This window comes from Lithobates pipiens, unplaced genomic scaffold, assembly GCF_037356315.1.
Source record: "Lithobates pipiens isolate NorthernLeopardFrog02 unplaced genomic scaffold, aLitPip1_a1.2 Scaffold_18, whole genome shotgun sequence".
NCBI lineage: Eukaryota > Metazoa > Chordata > Amphibia > Anura > Ranidae > Lithobates > Lithobates pipiens.
Genome location: NW_027507758.1, coordinates 423,249,391 through 423,266,819, shown reverse-complemented (window position 1 = coordinate 423,266,819; position 17,429 = coordinate 423,249,391). Strand labels below are relative to the sequence as shown.

The following is a 17,429-nucleotide window of genomic DNA, read 5'->3' as shown; positions in this document are numbered from 1 at the left end:
TATGCCTTAAGCATTTCAGGGGGGAACGAAGATGTCTGTATTGCATGAGTGAATGTATCTTTTAAAGGGGACATTAGAGTGGAGGCGAATGTTTTGTAATAGTCGTTGGGTAGTCCATCTGGGCCTGGAGATTTGCCAATCGATAAAGATTGGATTTCTTTCTGCATTTCTAATGATGCGATTGGAGCATTTAAAGATTGAAGTCGTTTCTGGGATAGGGAGAGCTATCTCTTTTAGAAAGGCTTGTATGTCTGATTCAGAGGGTTGGTAAGTGTTGCTATCTTGTTGGAGATTATATAAAGTGGAATAATAATTAGCGAAGGCATCGTCAATACCCCTGGGATCAACGATCTTGCCGTTGCCCGCAGAGCATTTAATATAAAGGATTCTGGTACGGGTTCTTTGTTCTTTCAATCTATATGCCAGCAATTTACTTGCTCTATTACCCATCGCATAGTGATTGACCTTGATAGCTGTAATATATTTATCATAACTGTCTAATAACATATGTCTAAGGTCACAACGGAGTTTGGTCAATTTATCTGCCAGAGCAACCATGGGTGCGAACTTATTCTGGATTTCACGTGATTTAATTTCTTGTAATAGGAGATCAAGTTGTTTAGTTTTTTGTCTATTAATTCTCGAGTTAAGTTGTATCAATATGCCCCTTATGTATGCCTTATGTGCACACCACAGAACTGACGGGTCAGAGACCGAGGAATAATTAATGTAAAAAAATTCCTTTAATTTATTTGATATGTAAGTCGCATGTTCGGGTGCTCTGAGCAGATTGGAATTGGCCCTCCACACAAAATCTCCCAAATAAGTGTTCCCCTCCGCCACCGCGATTGATACTGGGGCGTGGTCAGACCATGAAATATCGTGGATGGTGGAGGAGGACAGCTGTTGAAGTAGAGCTCGATCTACCAAAATCATATCAATACGGGAGTAGGAATTATGTCTGGCAGAGTGAAACGAAAAGTCTCTTTCTCCTGGATGTTGGCACCTCCAGGCGTCGTATAGCTCCTCTGAGTGGAAGAGTGTTTGTAGGGAAGATAAAGGTCGTCTGGATTTAGTGGTTGTGTCAATAGTATAGTCTGCGGTAAGGTTAAAATCTCTGCATACCACCAATGTCCCCTTCTTAATAGTGGATAATTTCTTTAAAAGGCGTTTCAAGAAACGCAACTGGTGGAAATTCGGAGCATATAGACAAACTATTGTGTAGGTCTTGTTGTTTGTCTCCTATTAGAATCAAATACCTCCCTTCCTTATCTGGGATTGTCTCCAGCATTTTAAAAGAGACAGAGTCTCTAATGGCGATGGCAACTCCTCCATTTTTCTGTGTAGCAGAAGCAAAAAAGATTTGGGGGTATCTGGGGGGCTTTAATCAGAACTGATCAGAAGGCAGGAGATGGGACTCCTGGATGCACATTATATCAGCTTTCAGTTTCAGCGCTTCCTTCCATAGTGCAGTTCTTTTTACAGGGTGGTTTAAGCCATGAGTGTTAAAAGAGGTTATGTTCAGCATTTTACCTTACTATCAGATGATGGTAGTTGCTTGGTATTGGACGTGATTGGAAGTATGCTTGATGTTGGGGTCCATCCTGGAAGAAGTAGAGGAGTAAAAAGAAAAAAAGAAAAAAAAACTAACAAAAGAAACAGTTTAAAAACATGTGAAGGTCTGTATTTCAGACAATAGAAGTAAAAAAAAGGGATTACAGGTTGAATCCTGAGGCAGTAGAACTGCCCAACAATATTTGGGGTGAAGTATAATGTCTTAGCCATCCATGTGACCAAGGAAACTAAAGCGTTGCGGTGCAGTGGTAGCGTAGGGTGTTCGACCAAAGTATGTTCATTTCTTAGCTTTATGCTTACGGGAAACCGTTTGCCAGGAGTTGTCGGTGCTCAATTTTGCAGTGGAAGCTGTGGTAGCGGTTGTGGATTCAGGGATGATGTCCCATGTCCGCAATAGAGCAAGCCCTTCTTCTAGTGTATTCACTACTTCAGTATGATCATCACTTGAGATAGTTAGCTTTGAAGGGTATCCCCAGCGGCATGATTTCGTAATGCCTTAGTGATGGGAAGGAGAGTTTTGCGTCTTTGCATGGTGTGTTGTGATAGGTCAGCAAAGAGTTGTATAGACATGTATTTTTCAGATGGTTGTCTGTTTTTCCTGAATGCTGACATAAAGCGTTCTTTAATATGATAGAAATGTATTCTCATAAGTACATCTCTAGGAATGTTTTCAGGCAAGTGAGAGGGCTTGGGGAGTCTATGAATTCTGTCTACTACCACATCAGGCTCTGCCAGGTCTGGTAAATAAGCCTTCATTAGCTCTTGTGCATATTGAAGCAGCTGCCTGGGTAGGATTGATTCAGGAACCCCTCTAATTTTTAAGTTGTTTCTTCTAGACCTATCTTCAAGGTCTGCGACCTTAGCCTTAAGCCATGTCACCTCCTCAGATTGTTCGTTGTGTGCGTCAACTAGGGAGTTATACGAGGAAGCAAATTACCCCATCTTGTGCTCCACGTGTTCCACCCTCTCTCCCAGCTCACCCATGTCTGCTTTAAAGCCTCTCATACAATCCATGATGTCTGCATGGAGTGAGCTGCGGAGCAAGACAAGCATGTCCCGCAATGTGGTGTCTGACACCGGCTGGTCAGTTGTGGGGAACTTTGTAAGAGATTCTGCCAGTTCCTTGGTGTCGTCTAGGCCTTCCCGGTCATCGCTCACCTGGTCACCGTCGTTGCGGATAGACAATCTCGGCTTTGACTTCGCTGGGCTCCCGGATAGCGGGGTAGAGATCCCATCCGTCTGCCGGTCCAGTGCTCTGCGGGAGCTCGGGTTGGGTGTTGTAGCGTCTGAGCCACTGGGCGAGGTTGGCGAGGCCTCGTCGTTGCCATCTTTGCTCCGGCCGCGTTCCTTCCTCGAGAAGAATTGAGGGAGTTTTTGGAGCTGCGAAGCTCCTTTCCTCTTCCTGGCCATGCCGGAGTGTGAAAGAGTCTTGTAGCGGTGTGGCAGGGGGAGATCTGCTCGGTCAAACACCTCTGTAGTGGCTTTTTTCCTTGGTCTAGCGCGGAGCTAACTGACTATGCGACCATGCAGTAGCTTGTTAGCCACGCCCCCAATGTTTCCTAGTTCTTCAGTGGTTAACCGCTTGCCCACCAGCCACCGTCATTATACAGCGGCATGTCGGTACGTTCCATCCTAGCTGTATGTCGGCCCTTTAAGTGGGGACAACAGGTGCGCATGCACCCGCTGCACTGCGGGGACGCCGATACGTGTGGTCGGCGGTCATGATGACCACTGGCCACACGTGATTGCAGGCACTAGAGCCAGAACAAATCCGTGTTGTGTGAGGAGAGGAGAGATAGATTGTCTGCTCCTACTAGGTAGGAACAATGAAGTCACCTCCTCTAGTCAGCTCCACCCCCCTACATTTAGAACACACATGAGGGAAATGCAGTTAACCCCTTGAACGCCCATAGTGTGAACTCCTTCCCTGCTAGTGACCTTTACACAGTAATCAGTGCATTTTTATAGCACTGATCGCTGTATAAATGTCAATGGTCCCAAAAAATGTGTCAAAAGTGTCTGATCTGCCCACCATAATGTCACCGCCCTGATAAAAATCTCAGATCACGGCCATTACTAGTAAAAAAAATAAAAATAAAAATGCCATAAAAATGCCATAAATATTTCCCATCGTTTGTAGATGGTATAACATTTGCGCAAAAACAAACAATATATGGCCATTGTGATTTTTATTACCAAAATATGTAGAAGACTACATATTGGCCTAAACTGAGGAAAAAAATAGCTTTTTAAAAAAAAAAATGGGGATATTTATTATAGCAAAAAGTACAAAATTTGTTTTTTTTTTCAAAATTGTCATTCTTTTTTTGTTTATAGCGCAAAAAATAAAAACCGATGAGATGATCAAATACCACTAAAAGCTCTATTTGTGGGAAAAAAGGATGTCAATTTTGTTTGGGTACAGCGTCGCACGACCCCACAATTGTCAGTTAAAGCAACCGTATAGCAAAAATTGGTCTGGTCATTAGGCAGCCAAATCTTCTGGGGCTGAAGTGGTTAAAATACCTTTTTTGCATATTGTTTTTCACAACCAATTACAGAGAATTCATGAAGGTTTAATTTTTATAAAAACGATATTGAGAATAGTGGTTAGGAGAGGCACATGTGGAGCCTATGGAGCAGTAATGCCGTTTTAGAGCTCTGCTCCAGGTAGAACTACACTGGTGCCCACCACAGTAATCGGCCTTCCTAACTTCACCCGTGGACACCCGCTGTAGCGGGGAACATGCTGCGCTCACAGCCATGGTCCTTGGAGGCTCCAGAATGAAGCTGAAGAACAGCACTATTAGGGAAGCACTGGCCAGGACATCTGCTAAGATGGCGCCGGCTCCCGATTCACAGCCCAGCATGTCACACTCTGCCAAATCTCAGTTGCATGCCCAGAAGTTTGTGGTGAGTCTGACTCTGACACAGGCAGCACTCACTCTGCTATACAATCCAGCATGTTTAATCAATTTGAAAGAATGCTGCAAAAAGCTCTTAAGCAGTCTTCTGATCAAATCACTTACAAGCTAACACGTGAGATCAGGGAACTGGGGCACAGAACTGCTGAGTTGGAAGGGAGGGTGGATGAGCTTTAAAACCACACACAGGATTACACTGCAGAGTTTGAGAATCTTCAAGAGGAGAATCTGGTATTGCAATCATGCTTCGAAGATCAGGAGAATAGGGACCCTCGTTCCAATATCAGGATCAGGGGGATCCCTGAAACAATGATTGATCTACAAGCTACCATGCTGGCCTTATTTCAAGAACTGCTACCTGGTATTCCAGTGGAAAGATTAGAAATGGACAGGGTTTACAGGGCCCTATCTGCCCACAAAGCTAATGGTCTACCTAGGGACATATTAAGGAAGTTCCACTACTATCGCACCAAGGAGCAGCTACTAGCAGCAGCCAAGGGCAAGGACACACTGACTTTTCAAGGACATACTACCAACTGTTTGCAAACCTCTCCCAACTCACAGTGGCCAAGAGATGCACTCTCAAATCTCACCTCCAAATCCTGCTGTGTAGCCAGATCACTTACCATTGGGGTTTCCCCTTCTCAGTAAGTTTTAAACATCTGGAAACAAAATGCATCTGCCACATGGCTGATGAATTACAGTCTGCCTTGCAGGACTTGGGCCTACTCGAGCAGTCCCCTCAGAGGGACCTATCTTGCAGATGCTCAGCCTCCTGCTCTCCCCAAAATCCATGGATACTGGCAAAGATCACCCAGGCCACCCCCATCAAAGCCTTTACAAACACAGGCACGTTGATACCCTTGCAGCACCCACTGAAAACATGATGGACTGACCATGTTCATACATTTCACAACAGGACACACCCAGTCCCTTCCACTGATCCTAGGGACTGATGGAGCTCTCCTTTGTCTGCACTTGATACATTCCCACACAAACTGACCTTTTCTTCAGTCACCAATCCTGATGAAACAGCTTGTCTGGATTACCTGGAATCAGGACCTCACCTTTCAGCCTCTCCTGTCTGGCATGTAGATGATAGGCTTCAAACCAAAAGTTAACACCATTTTCAGGAGGCCCTTTAACTTCAGATGCACTTCCCCTTTTTTGCTGTTTTTCTTTTTCCACAACACCACTACTGTTACTGAGTGCCACTGTTTTAACGTTTAGAGCCATATGGCACTATGATTTAGATAAACCGGGGGGTTGCTAACCTTCCATATAGGTTACCCACAATCTGGTATACACTGGGTATTTATGTTACATTATTAAGTTAAGTGCTGCTGAAATCTAGTACCTACACTGTATAATGTCAGGTCACCTTGAGCCCAGGTGACAGATGCACACCGTAGGGATTAGGAGTGCACCGCAAGGTTGTGGACCCTACGGCTGACTGCTACAGATGGGGATCAAGGTGATAGGGAGGCAGGGCCGCCAGAATACCAAGATGGATCCCACCGGGGTTAGAGCGTAAGATTCCCTGGGGCGCGGAGTCTAAGAGCCAGCAGGTGTTCACCAGAGCCTCGAGTGGTGAGGATGGACTAGGCTGCAACTGGCTCCAGGTCACGACCCCCAGGGTCCCCCAGCTCACACCCACAGTAGGCAACAGGAGGATAAGGATGGTGAGGGACAAAGCCAAGGTCAGGGCCACAAGCAGACAAGAATAGTCGGGGACACGCCAAAAGGTCAGGATCACAGGCAAACAGGGATAGTCAAAGACACGCCAAAGTCGGTAACGGAAAACAGTAGAAGAGCACACGACAGGTAACAGGAAGCTAACACACAAAGGTTGATCAGCAGGATTGGCTTGCAGTGCACGGGTTAATATAGGGTTCTCTGATAGGAGCTAGGGTGGAGCCATGCCAGAGGATGGATTATAAAAGCAGTCAGGTGAGGGTCGGCTGGTCTCTAGAAATGAACACATGGAGACAGGTAAGCAGACGAACTCTATTGCATAACCATGACATATAACTTTTGGTTCTAGATTAGATCCACAAGGTTATATATAGTTTGGCATTTATTTTTTTACTACTATTGCCATGCCGATGTTCACAATGTTTACTTTGTTTTATCCTCCAGTGCTATTCTCCCACTGAATTTCCTGCTCTTCCATTTGCTACCCTCCACTACCTGCCTTTATTATGCAGGTTCCCGATGGTAGTCCCAGATCCTCTATGGGACCGCGTGTTGCTCCCCTAGTATGCTCCAATACCCTTCTGTTATGTTTTATTTCAGCATTTCTGTTGATTGATAATAGGGTTGTTCACTCCCTTCAGGTTCTCTTTACTCTTTCTGCTACTGTCTTTCTCCTCCTCTCTTCTTCTCCCCACGGTAGAAGCAGTTCCTTACCCTGGATTTGTCCTCAATATAGAGTTGACTTACAAACTATTGTTATGGTATCTTTAAACATTCTCTCCTTGAATGTTCAAGGTTTCAACATCCCACATAAGTGCACCAAGGCATTGCGCTCCTTTGTGGCCACCAAATCCCATATAATTTGCTTGCAAGAAACTAATTTTATTGACATCTTCTCTTCTCTCCAAAATTCCTCAGTGCTTCCTATCCACAATTCTACTTGGCTTCAGCCTCAACCAAACAACGTGGAATCCTAGTTGGTTTTTATCATTCCACACCATTCCCCCTCCCATCCAAAATAAAGGATCCTGAGGGTAGGTACCTGATCTTTACGGGACATATATCAGTTAAACTGACTTTCCAACATCTACTCTCCAAACACAATTTAGTTGACACCTGGCGCAAAGCCAACCCCGCGATGAAGCGTTTCACTCCTTACTCTCACCCACACAAATCCTTTTCACACATAGGCCACATGTTTCTTGCAGCAAGCATAATACCAGAGATTTTATCCTCTACTTTCATTCCCTTCTTGTGAACAGACCACTGGGCAGTGTGCACCACAATTGTCTCTCCAATATCTACAGCACAAGATACATCTTGGTGTATCAATAATATCACTCTCTCCCACCACTCTCACCGATTAGACATAGAAATATCTCTTAAAGATTATCTTTCTGACAATCCCACTGATGATATTCCCGCACTAACATATGGGAAGCCCATAAACCCATTATTATGGGCAAATTGATCCAACAGGCTCCCAAGTGTGACTGCAAGACTTTATTCCAAAAATTAGAAGCAAATTTCAATGCATGCCACACAGCCTTTCAGTCCAACCCTAATACCACTACCAACTCACACCTGGATAAAGCCCATCTCGATTTGGACTTATTTCTTACCGATTCTGTGTACAAAATCTTTCACAAGCACCAACGCATAGCCTTTCTCAAGGCCAATAAACCAGAAATACCTTTGGCGTGCACATTGTGGGCGATATACCACCCCACAATGTCCGTAGACTTAAAAACAGCTTGCAACACGTACACGAGTAATCCCATTAAAATACTAGAAGTGTTTCGTTCCAACCTCGCCAAACTCTACTCACCCTCTCAAGGTATTCGACCTTGCTAACGCAAACACCCTTTTTTCCCGTATTTCCCTTCTAAGCCCTTGTATACACGGTCGGACATCCAGAGCTGCTGGAACCGACAATAAGGAGAACCGTTTCTGTGACCTGTATAGGTAAAGCACATGTTTACTCAAAGTATACATTAAAGGTTAATTTTAGGAGATCTTACATACATAGTTACATAGTTAGTCAGGTTGAAAAAAGACACAAGTCCATCCAGTTCAACCAAAAAAAATAAAAAAAAATATACAATCCCATATACCCAATTCTATACCCACAGTTGATGCAGAGAGAGGGGAAAAAAAAAACCACCAGAGCATGATCCAATTTGCTAAAGCAGGGGAAAAAATTCCTTCCTGATCCCCCGAGAGGCAATCAGATTTTCCTCGGATCTGATACAGTAAGAAATTTTGCTTTTAAAGGCATGCTGGAGATGCCATAGTTTGGCATTAGCTATACATAATTTGACCTCATTTTTTGCGCACAATTCCCCAAGACAGGAAGTGGATCAAGTTCAGGGTAGAAGGTATGGGCATGATGATTCTAAGAAATACTGTTTACTGTTCCATGGTTGGTTGCAATAGTGCAAAGAGGAAAAATGTAACTGTCCTTTGGCTATCAAAAACATAATAGATAATTTAAAAAATTAAATGTAAAATTAATTTTTAATAACAATTAGCAAAAATTGTGCCTGTTCCAGGCTGCTTTCCAGTAACAATAATGATAAGAAGTTTGTACGGTAAGTCCATATGTTATAATAATTTTTAGGTAAACCAAAATGTTTGGTTTTGGAATTTAAAACCCCAACTATATACTTACTATAATTATTATGATGCTTGTGCAGCACCAATTATTATAGCAGCTAATTCAAAGTTGGATCCCTGGTCAAAAAAGGAAAATAAGACATGTGAAGCATGAATTCTCTGTCTTCCTGCTCTATGAGAGAAAAACTTTTAGCCTGCAATGAAAATTCTTTTTAATAATAAACTTCACGGTTTCAGAACTTCTATGAGCTGCAAACTGTACAAATGAAAACCCTTGGCATAATTTGCCAATTTTTTGCAAAGTCAAACCAAGAAAGGCCAGTCACTTAGTTAGAACTAGCAGTTACCTTGGTAACACCTCCTTTAAAGACATCATATCATAGACAGTGATCCATTGCAAACCTTATCCATTTGTCTGGAGCTGTGGAAATCCTGAGGTCAGGGGTAGTCTTTTTGTGTTCAGTAAAATACATGTAGAACCTGATAGTTTTTTTTTTTTATGTTGAAAATAATGAATTTTGTATAAATTGATGTCTAATGGATCCTTTATATGAACATTTAAAAAATCTCTGTTGAGCTGGTGTTCAGTGCACACATATAATTTATATGACAAACCAACGTTCAAAAAAGTATTTGATTTATATCACAGAACAATTAAAAAGGATGCAGGCTACAGAGGTGGACTATACACACACTGCAGCCCTAGCTCCTGTCAATAACTGCCCAGAATGGGCCTCTTTGCCTGTGACAGTGTCTAAGCACAGTCCAGTGCTAAATGTCTCTTGGTTCTGCTGTGTACCTTTTACTCAACTGCGAACAAAGATGATACAAGAAACTATATCTAGAAAGGCAACCCATGTTTATTTAAAGAGAAACTGTGATTTACTAAAGGTAAAGTATTTTGCATGTAATCTTAAAGACATACAAAATACTACTACTATTGGTTGTACTGAAGACAGCTGAGCCACTTGCTGTATCTTCCACATATCACAGATTATATTTAGAAATTCCACTCTTTTATCAAATCAATAAGAAGCACAATTGCAGTACATCTGCTGTATAAATGTTACACAACAGAGTGCGTGTGTGATAGGTGACATACATATTGGAATTTTGTAGGCTGACTTAAACAGCTGTCATTCTGAAATTCCTCTGAGCTTTCTGCACAAGTTACTGAAATCTGACATCTCTCCATTTCTCTACGGATTTCAGATGTGAGTAGAACTGAATCAACAGAGTCTTACAACCTTAAATAGAAAAACTGGTAATACTAATATGTAGTTTAAAAGTACATGGTAAACTAATTTTGGTAAACTCATTAAGGGCAGAATTAAATCTAAAAACACCCGCGTGATACTTCTATTCTGCAAATAAAAAAGAGTAGACTAGCGATGGTTGTCTGGACAGAGCTGCAATGCACTTCTAACTTACCCCCATGCGCATGTACAAGACCATGACCTAATCCTTTAATTTCTCAACTGTAAAAAATTTCTTTTTTCATGCCTTTCTGCAACCTTGTGTCCTCAATGTGACCTGGGGGTTAAAGAATTCCACACAGTGCAGTAAACCAAATCAACCATACAAATAGTCTTATATTGATCCATTAAGATCAGTTATCTGTAAGTTAAATTCTGATGTATTCCTTTGGTTACTAAACGATAAATACCACCATTGCTCTTCTTATTAAAGGATCATTCCTATAAGTGCTACCAAAGCAACACTAAATCCTATGCCCCCCAATACATGTTAATTTATGAAGCTAGGCAGCAGTCAAACCTATAGCAACATAAAACATTTTGGTTTTGTGATGCCCCCCCTAGCCTAGCAATGTCACATGCTTTGAAAATATGCATGATCACCTAGAAGCGCTACACATTTTATCCTGGGCAACATGGCACTATTTCCTATGACATTACATCTCTTTACCAACAAGCTATACTTTTGGCAGAATTGTACCGCTCTGGTGACATGATACTTTTCTTAAACTACACTCATTCCACATTCCTCATACCACATTCCTTTTACAAAATGAAACATGTAACCACTGAGCAACATGATCCCTTTTGGTGATGACAACATGGGATATAATCTGGTGATAACAACCTGGCATATTTTGTATTTTAGTATCACTCTATTTATTTATCTTATTCTAAGTCTGAATTCTCTGGCTGGTATGTCACATAGAGATGTACATGTTCTTCTGTGTGATGGTCTCCCAGTGATTAAAACACTGAAAGTGAAGTAGAGGCTTTATTTTATCTGGTGGAAGTCATCCATCACTTGCCATATAATAGGAAGGTCTATATGTGCTGCCTTACTTAATAAGCCAGTTTGAAGAAGAGTGCTTTGCATTTAGTTACATTGATGTAGGAATAAGGGGATGAAGATTAATAAGATTTATACCAATTACCTGTATACGATTCATTATTAATTGTTGATTTGTAAGGCTATTATGTTTTGCAATACATGTACCAAATTTCAATAAAGTTATTGTTATAAAAATTACTCACTAATTTTTAGCAGCCAATGAAGCAAGAAAGTGCAAACCATGTCAATTTTACAAGCATCAGGTTTGTTCAGTAATACAATGTACAAAGCAATGGTAAATTCAAAAGTGTCCAATAAATTAGTTTACTGAAGTTAGACTGCCAAAACAATTTGACAAATGGCTGCGGAATATTTACTGCACATTGAACATTGTTTTTCACCAGTGAATTTTGCTATATATCTTAAAACCTCTCATGTATTTTTGCTGTTCCCCTGAGGTTTTCTTTCATATGTTTTTTCATTATTTTTTCTAGATCATAATATACAGTTATAGTAAATTGTTTGGTGCAATGGGTTTTTTAATTGTATTTTCCTTTCTCTTTTTTGTATAAAAGAAAAAAAATCTCCAGGGTATCTTTTTCTGCAATGTTACAAGTACCACATTAATATGTTTTGTTTTTGCTTTAAATTAATATAATTTTAGTAAAACACTTTGGGAATGATGTTAAGAAATATGATAAACACAGCAATGGCTATGTCTTTGGGCAGTTATCCCTACTTAACTCTCCATGGGAATTTTATATAATAAAAGAGCCCTTGATAATAACACCTGTGACAATAGAAACATAAACATCATTAAACATATGTCTCCATACATAATTGATCTGGTTAATTACTTCATAGAAACGCGGTCCAATGTAACACTCCAATCCCACTGAGGAATTTACATCCTGAAAGGCAGTGGAAGGACACAGTGTGATATATTATTGCCACCTGTTTACTTTCTTAGTGATAAGGTCACACAAATCAAATCATAAGTCATGCATCTTATTAACACTGACCTCATCAATCTATGTGAAATGACTATCCTAGACAGAAATGAGCCTGTCTCTAATAAAGCAAGATTAGTGTGTTCCGTTCCACTTCTGATTAAAATAAACTGCCCTTGTAACAGGTTTAATACAAAAATAAGGGAATAAGTATAAAAATAACATATATAATGGCATTAGTCATTATTTAAAATATACAAGCACAAATAATTGCATATAAAATTATACACAACGTCGTCTTTTGTGCTAATTTAAGAACACTCCTCAATATTAACAAATATGAAAATATAGCTTGACAGAAAAGCCAAAAAGAATATGAGAAATCACAGGTAGATGATCAAGCTGGTGGATACATAGAAGTGATGAAACCACTAGTAGTAGGCAACATGATATATGTAAGACAAGGGGTAAGGAAAGTCTGAATAGAATTATCTTTGCCACATGCTATAATCAATGCACTGCCAGCCTTTGCCTAACATTTATCTCTGGACAAAAGTAAAACCATCCCACCCCTATCTCCATTCATCATTTTTAAAGCTTCATGTGTTACTCCCCCATGTCTCTTTCATTAGTAAAGACTGGGAACAAGGAGCTGAAAGCCAGGCCTGATATTGAACAGTCTTGGTACTGACCCTCATCATGACATCAAACCACCACTGCTGTAGTCTTTTGCATCTCTGAATATCCCACTGATGACTGGCCAGTGGGAAAGGTTCACATCAGTAGTCAGTTTTCGATTGGACTTGGTATCTCAGGTCACTGTTCCATTTGCCTTATTCTTTAGCTGTGCCTTAAAAGTTACATTCAAGTTTTTCAACATTTTTCAACATTAGGTAAATGTTAGCCTGTTGCCAGTTCCCTCTTCTTTTTTTTGGACTCAAGCAGTTAAATCTTAAAACTTAAGTCTAGAAATCTGAATTTTTAGGTCATTACTGTTTAATTTGTCTTTAGGCACACTGAGAAACAGTGATAGAGCTCATGCTGATCTGCTCTCTTCTTTTACTACAGTACTCCATTCCTTATAAAACAGAATATTTGCATTTTTAAACAAGACAAGCCTTTGAGAAATGTATATTCTTTCAAAATTAACTTGTTGTGACAATATTCAGTACCTTCAAGGTACGTTGGTTTTATAAACTCCCTCTTACTTAGAATATTTCATTTTTTGTTATTTACCTGTTATCTGCAGGATTTTGGGATAGAATTTGTTCCAGAATCTGCACTGCTTGGCACGCATTTTCCGATCTGTCTTTGAGTCTTCTGTGTCTAACATAAGGTAATGTTGTTCATCGAGTGTGAACGCTGGCCATCTGTTTTCCTGAGACTGTGCCCCATTTGGATTGCTAAACGAGAGATATTCAAACATAACGACTGTTATTACATACTCTGCTCATATTTTGCATTGCACTGTTTATATCAGCAACCCTTTGGTTACTCATCCATATTCAAAACACACAAGCAATGTTTGTAATATCACTCAGAATTAAAAGCTCAGACTATTGCGCTGTTTTGTAGGCCTTATCAGTACAATGAGCAGACTCTGCTGTCTACTCTGCCTTATTTATCAAGCTCAGAAATGCAGATAGACAAAACTGCACTGGTTCAGTTAGAAAATGAAATCTCACATTGATGAAAAGAAAATATATACCAAATAAATTGTTTTGGTTTATAACAAGAAGAAGATGGAAAAGCAACATTGAAAGTCAATTGCATACTAAATCAGCTAAGATCCCTAAAGCTCAAAATAAAAGCTTCTGTTCCTGACAATTTTTTTTCTTTCTTTTTTTCTTTAATGTTCTATGCAAAACATCAAATGGGACAAGGTCTAAAATAAAATGGCAAATTCAATGCTTGGATATTGCTTCACAAAAGATCCATATCAAATCAGCAAAATGCATATAGTAGGCTGGGACGTAAGGTTTGAAAATACCTATATCTCGCTTTTAAATATATATTGAACCTGCAGCACATGCAAATTCTACTGTGTTTCTGTGGCTATACTCTGAAGAGTACCTTTCATCAATATACAATGCAGTCATTTTGAAAGCTAAAGCAGTATACAGTCTGTAAACGTTGTTTTGGCATGGCAGTGTTCTCCAAGATGCTGAAGTGATATTTGTAATGGAGCAGATAATTTTATCTTAGTCTGTTTTATGTGCGTTTTATGTGCCTTTTGAGTTTATGATGAACTCCCACTTCATCAATCTAGATCAGTCCTCAAGTACCCCCAAGAAGCAATGTTTTGAGAATGTCTCTAATAGTACGTACACACGATCGGACTATCCGGCGGACTTAATTCGGCGGACAAACCGCCGGACTTTGCAGCTGAGGTACGCTTGACTTTCCAAACGAGTGGACCTGCCCACACATGACCGGACTTTACCGGTGGGCTAGGTCCGGCGGACAACCCGTTGGACTATGGCGGGAGTCTGCCGGACTTTTGAAATGAACGAACTTGCCCACACATGGAGAAAAGTCCGTTCTTTTTGAACGTGGCTCCAGGTATACGGAACTAGCGAAGGAGGACAATGTCGCCGCCTCCATCAGCGAGATTGAAACCTCGTTAGCCCCGTCACCTGGTATGGATTTAAAGGGGAAGCCCTAAGCTGAAAAAATGGCATGGGGTCCCCCCAAAGTCCATAGCAGACCCTTATCCAAGCACGCAGCCCGGCCAGTCAAGAAAGGGGGTGGGGACGAGCGCGCACCCCCCCTCCTGAGCCATACCAGGCTGCGTGCCCTCAACATGGGGGGGTGCTTTGGGAAAGGGGGCCCTGCAACCCTGGCCGTTGGTTGTCGGGGTCTGCAGGCGGGGGGCTTATCGGAATATGGGAGCCCCTTTAATAAGGGGGCCCCCAGATACCGCCCCCCACCCTATGAGAATGAGTATGGGGTATGATGTACCCCTACCCATTCACCTGGTGAAAAAAAGTGTAAATAAAAAAAAAAACACCATTTTTTAAATTATTTATTAGACAGCTCTGGTGGTCTTCTCTTCTTCCATCTTGGAGGGTCTTCTTGCAGGACTCCTCCGCTATCTTCTGCTCTTTTACTAGTGGAGGGGCCCAGCTTTCTTCTTCTTTGCCGCCATCCGGGGGTCTTGTCTCGCTCTTCTGGGGTCTTGTCCCGCTCTTCTGGGGTCTTTTCCCGCTCATCGGTTCTTCTGTCGGGCCTCCGTTATCTTCTTATAGATCTTTTACTAGCGTCGGCCTCTTCTTCTTCTTTGATATAAGAAGATAGCGGAGGCCCGGCAGAAGAACCAAAGAGCGGGACAAGACCCTAGAAGAGCGGGAGAAGAGCAGGAGAAGACCCCTGGACGGCGGGACGAAGAAGAAATCCGGGCTCCACCGCTTTCCCCCTTGGGGAAAAGGGGGCACAGGGCGTAGGGCTTTTTTTGGCGTAGGGCTTTCCCTTTAAATCTATACCAGGTAACGGGGGTAGCGAGGTGTCAATCTTGCCGATGGAGGCGGTGACATTCACTTCCTTCGCTAGTCCCGTCTATCTGGAGCCACGCTCAAAATGAACGGACTTTTCTCCATGTGTGGGCAAGTCCGTTCATTTCAAAAGTCCGGCAGACTAGCACACAGACGGGTGGATTTTGAGTCAAAACTTCTTTCTAAGTTCCCCGGACTTTTGGAAAGAAAAAGTCTGCCGGAGCCCACACATGGGCGGATTGTCCGGCGGACAGTACGATTATGTGTACGCGGCATTAGATAAATACCAAGCTATTAACATTAATTTAAACACTTGTCTACAGCGAAGGGAATCCTGAAAACATGACCTGTCAGGAACAGCTAATCTATATGCTGTACTGACCTGGTGCATTTTTTGGAATCCTTCTCCTATATCTATGTTGTCTTTAGTGGACACACAATTTAAATAACAACCAAAAACCTGTTGACCCTGTTTCAACCAAACACTAAAGAAAACACGCATGTCAGGTTTTTGTGTCTTAAAAATAAAATAAAATGTAAAAACTAAATAAGAAAAATAAATCAGTGGTCATTGCAATACTTTTTGTAACACAGTATTTGCGTAGCCATCTTATAAGCGCACTTTTTTTGGAAAAAATACACTTTTTTGAATTAAAAATAATAATAAAACAGTAAAGTTAGGCCAATTTTTTTTTATATTGCAAAAGGTGATGTAATGCCAAGTAAACTGATATCCAACATGTCACGCTTCAAAGTTGCGCCCGCTCGTGGAATGGCGACAAGCCTTTACCCTTAAAAATCTCCATATGCAACGTTAAAAAAATTATACAGCTCACATGTTTTGGGTTACAGAGGAGGTCTAGGGCTAGAATTATTGCTCTGGTTCTACCGATATTGTGTGTAGTTTGAACACCATTTTTTAGCCGCTACTCATGTATGCGTTCGCTTCTGCGCGCGAGCTTGGCGGGACGGGGCACGTTTAAAAAAAATGTTTTCTTATTTATTTATCCTTTTATTTTTTATTTTTACACAGTTATTTAAAAAAACTGTCACTTTTATTCCTATTACAAGGAATGTAAACATCCCTTGTAATAGAAAAAAAGCATGGCATGACCTTTTCAATATGAGATCTTGGGTCAAAAAGACTATAATACAATATAAAATACAATAAAAAAAGTCTCTTTAATGCCGCGTACACACGGGCGGACTGTATGGCGTACTTAGTCAGTCGAAACACATTTCAGCGGACAGTCCGCTCGTGTGTGGGCTTCAGCGGACTTTTTCAGCGTGCAGTCCGGCGTACTAAGAATTTCGGATTTTTCGAAATTCTGTCCGTCGTACTTTGGTTTCAGCGGACAATCCGCTTGTCAGTATGCTAGTTCGACGGACTAAGAATGGCGCATGCCCAGAAAGGATTTACACGGCGGAAGGGTGCTTTGCTGTGTATTGGACTTCCTATTTCTAGTCCCGTCGTACGTGCTGTACACGTCATCACGCAAGCTTTCGTCGGACTGTTTGGGTATCCGTGTGTGGTCAAGTCCGTTCAGTGGAAAGTATGACGGACTGTCCGTCGGATTGTATGACGGACTAAGTACGCCATACAGTCCGCTCGTGTGTACGCGGCATAAGAGCTATGGGTGGAATGGTATGGAGACTGGTGGGGGCCATCTTCCCCTCACTCACCTCCATACCACGGATGGGAGCAATCGCGATCACCTCCACCACTGCCAGTGGCTCCGGTAAGCGGCAGAGGGCGGAGGACACTGGAGCGCAGCAGGAGGGAAAGCAGGTGATCGGCACCGATTAAAGTGATCTTGCAGGGAATCCACCACAGAGACCACTTTTATCTGAAATTGGCCTGCCCTCTGAAG

At 41.6% G+C, this 17,429-nt stretch overlaps 1 protein-coding gene across 2 annotated transcripts in view; it reads right to left on the bottom strand.

Annotated features, from left to right (window-relative positions):
- The window catches only part of BCHE (butyrylcholinesterase), a 133,736-nt gene that overhangs the window by 10,958 nt on the left and 105,349 nt on the right, over positions 1-17,429 (bottom strand). For both annotated transcript variants that reach the window (XM_077488038.1, XM_077488039.1), the window contains exon 3: positions 13,304-13,470. In XM_077488038.1, coding sequence (XP_077344164.1) covers positions 13,304-13,470 — 167 coding nt within the window. The remainder of the gene's footprint in view (positions 1-13,303; positions 13,471-17,429) is intronic.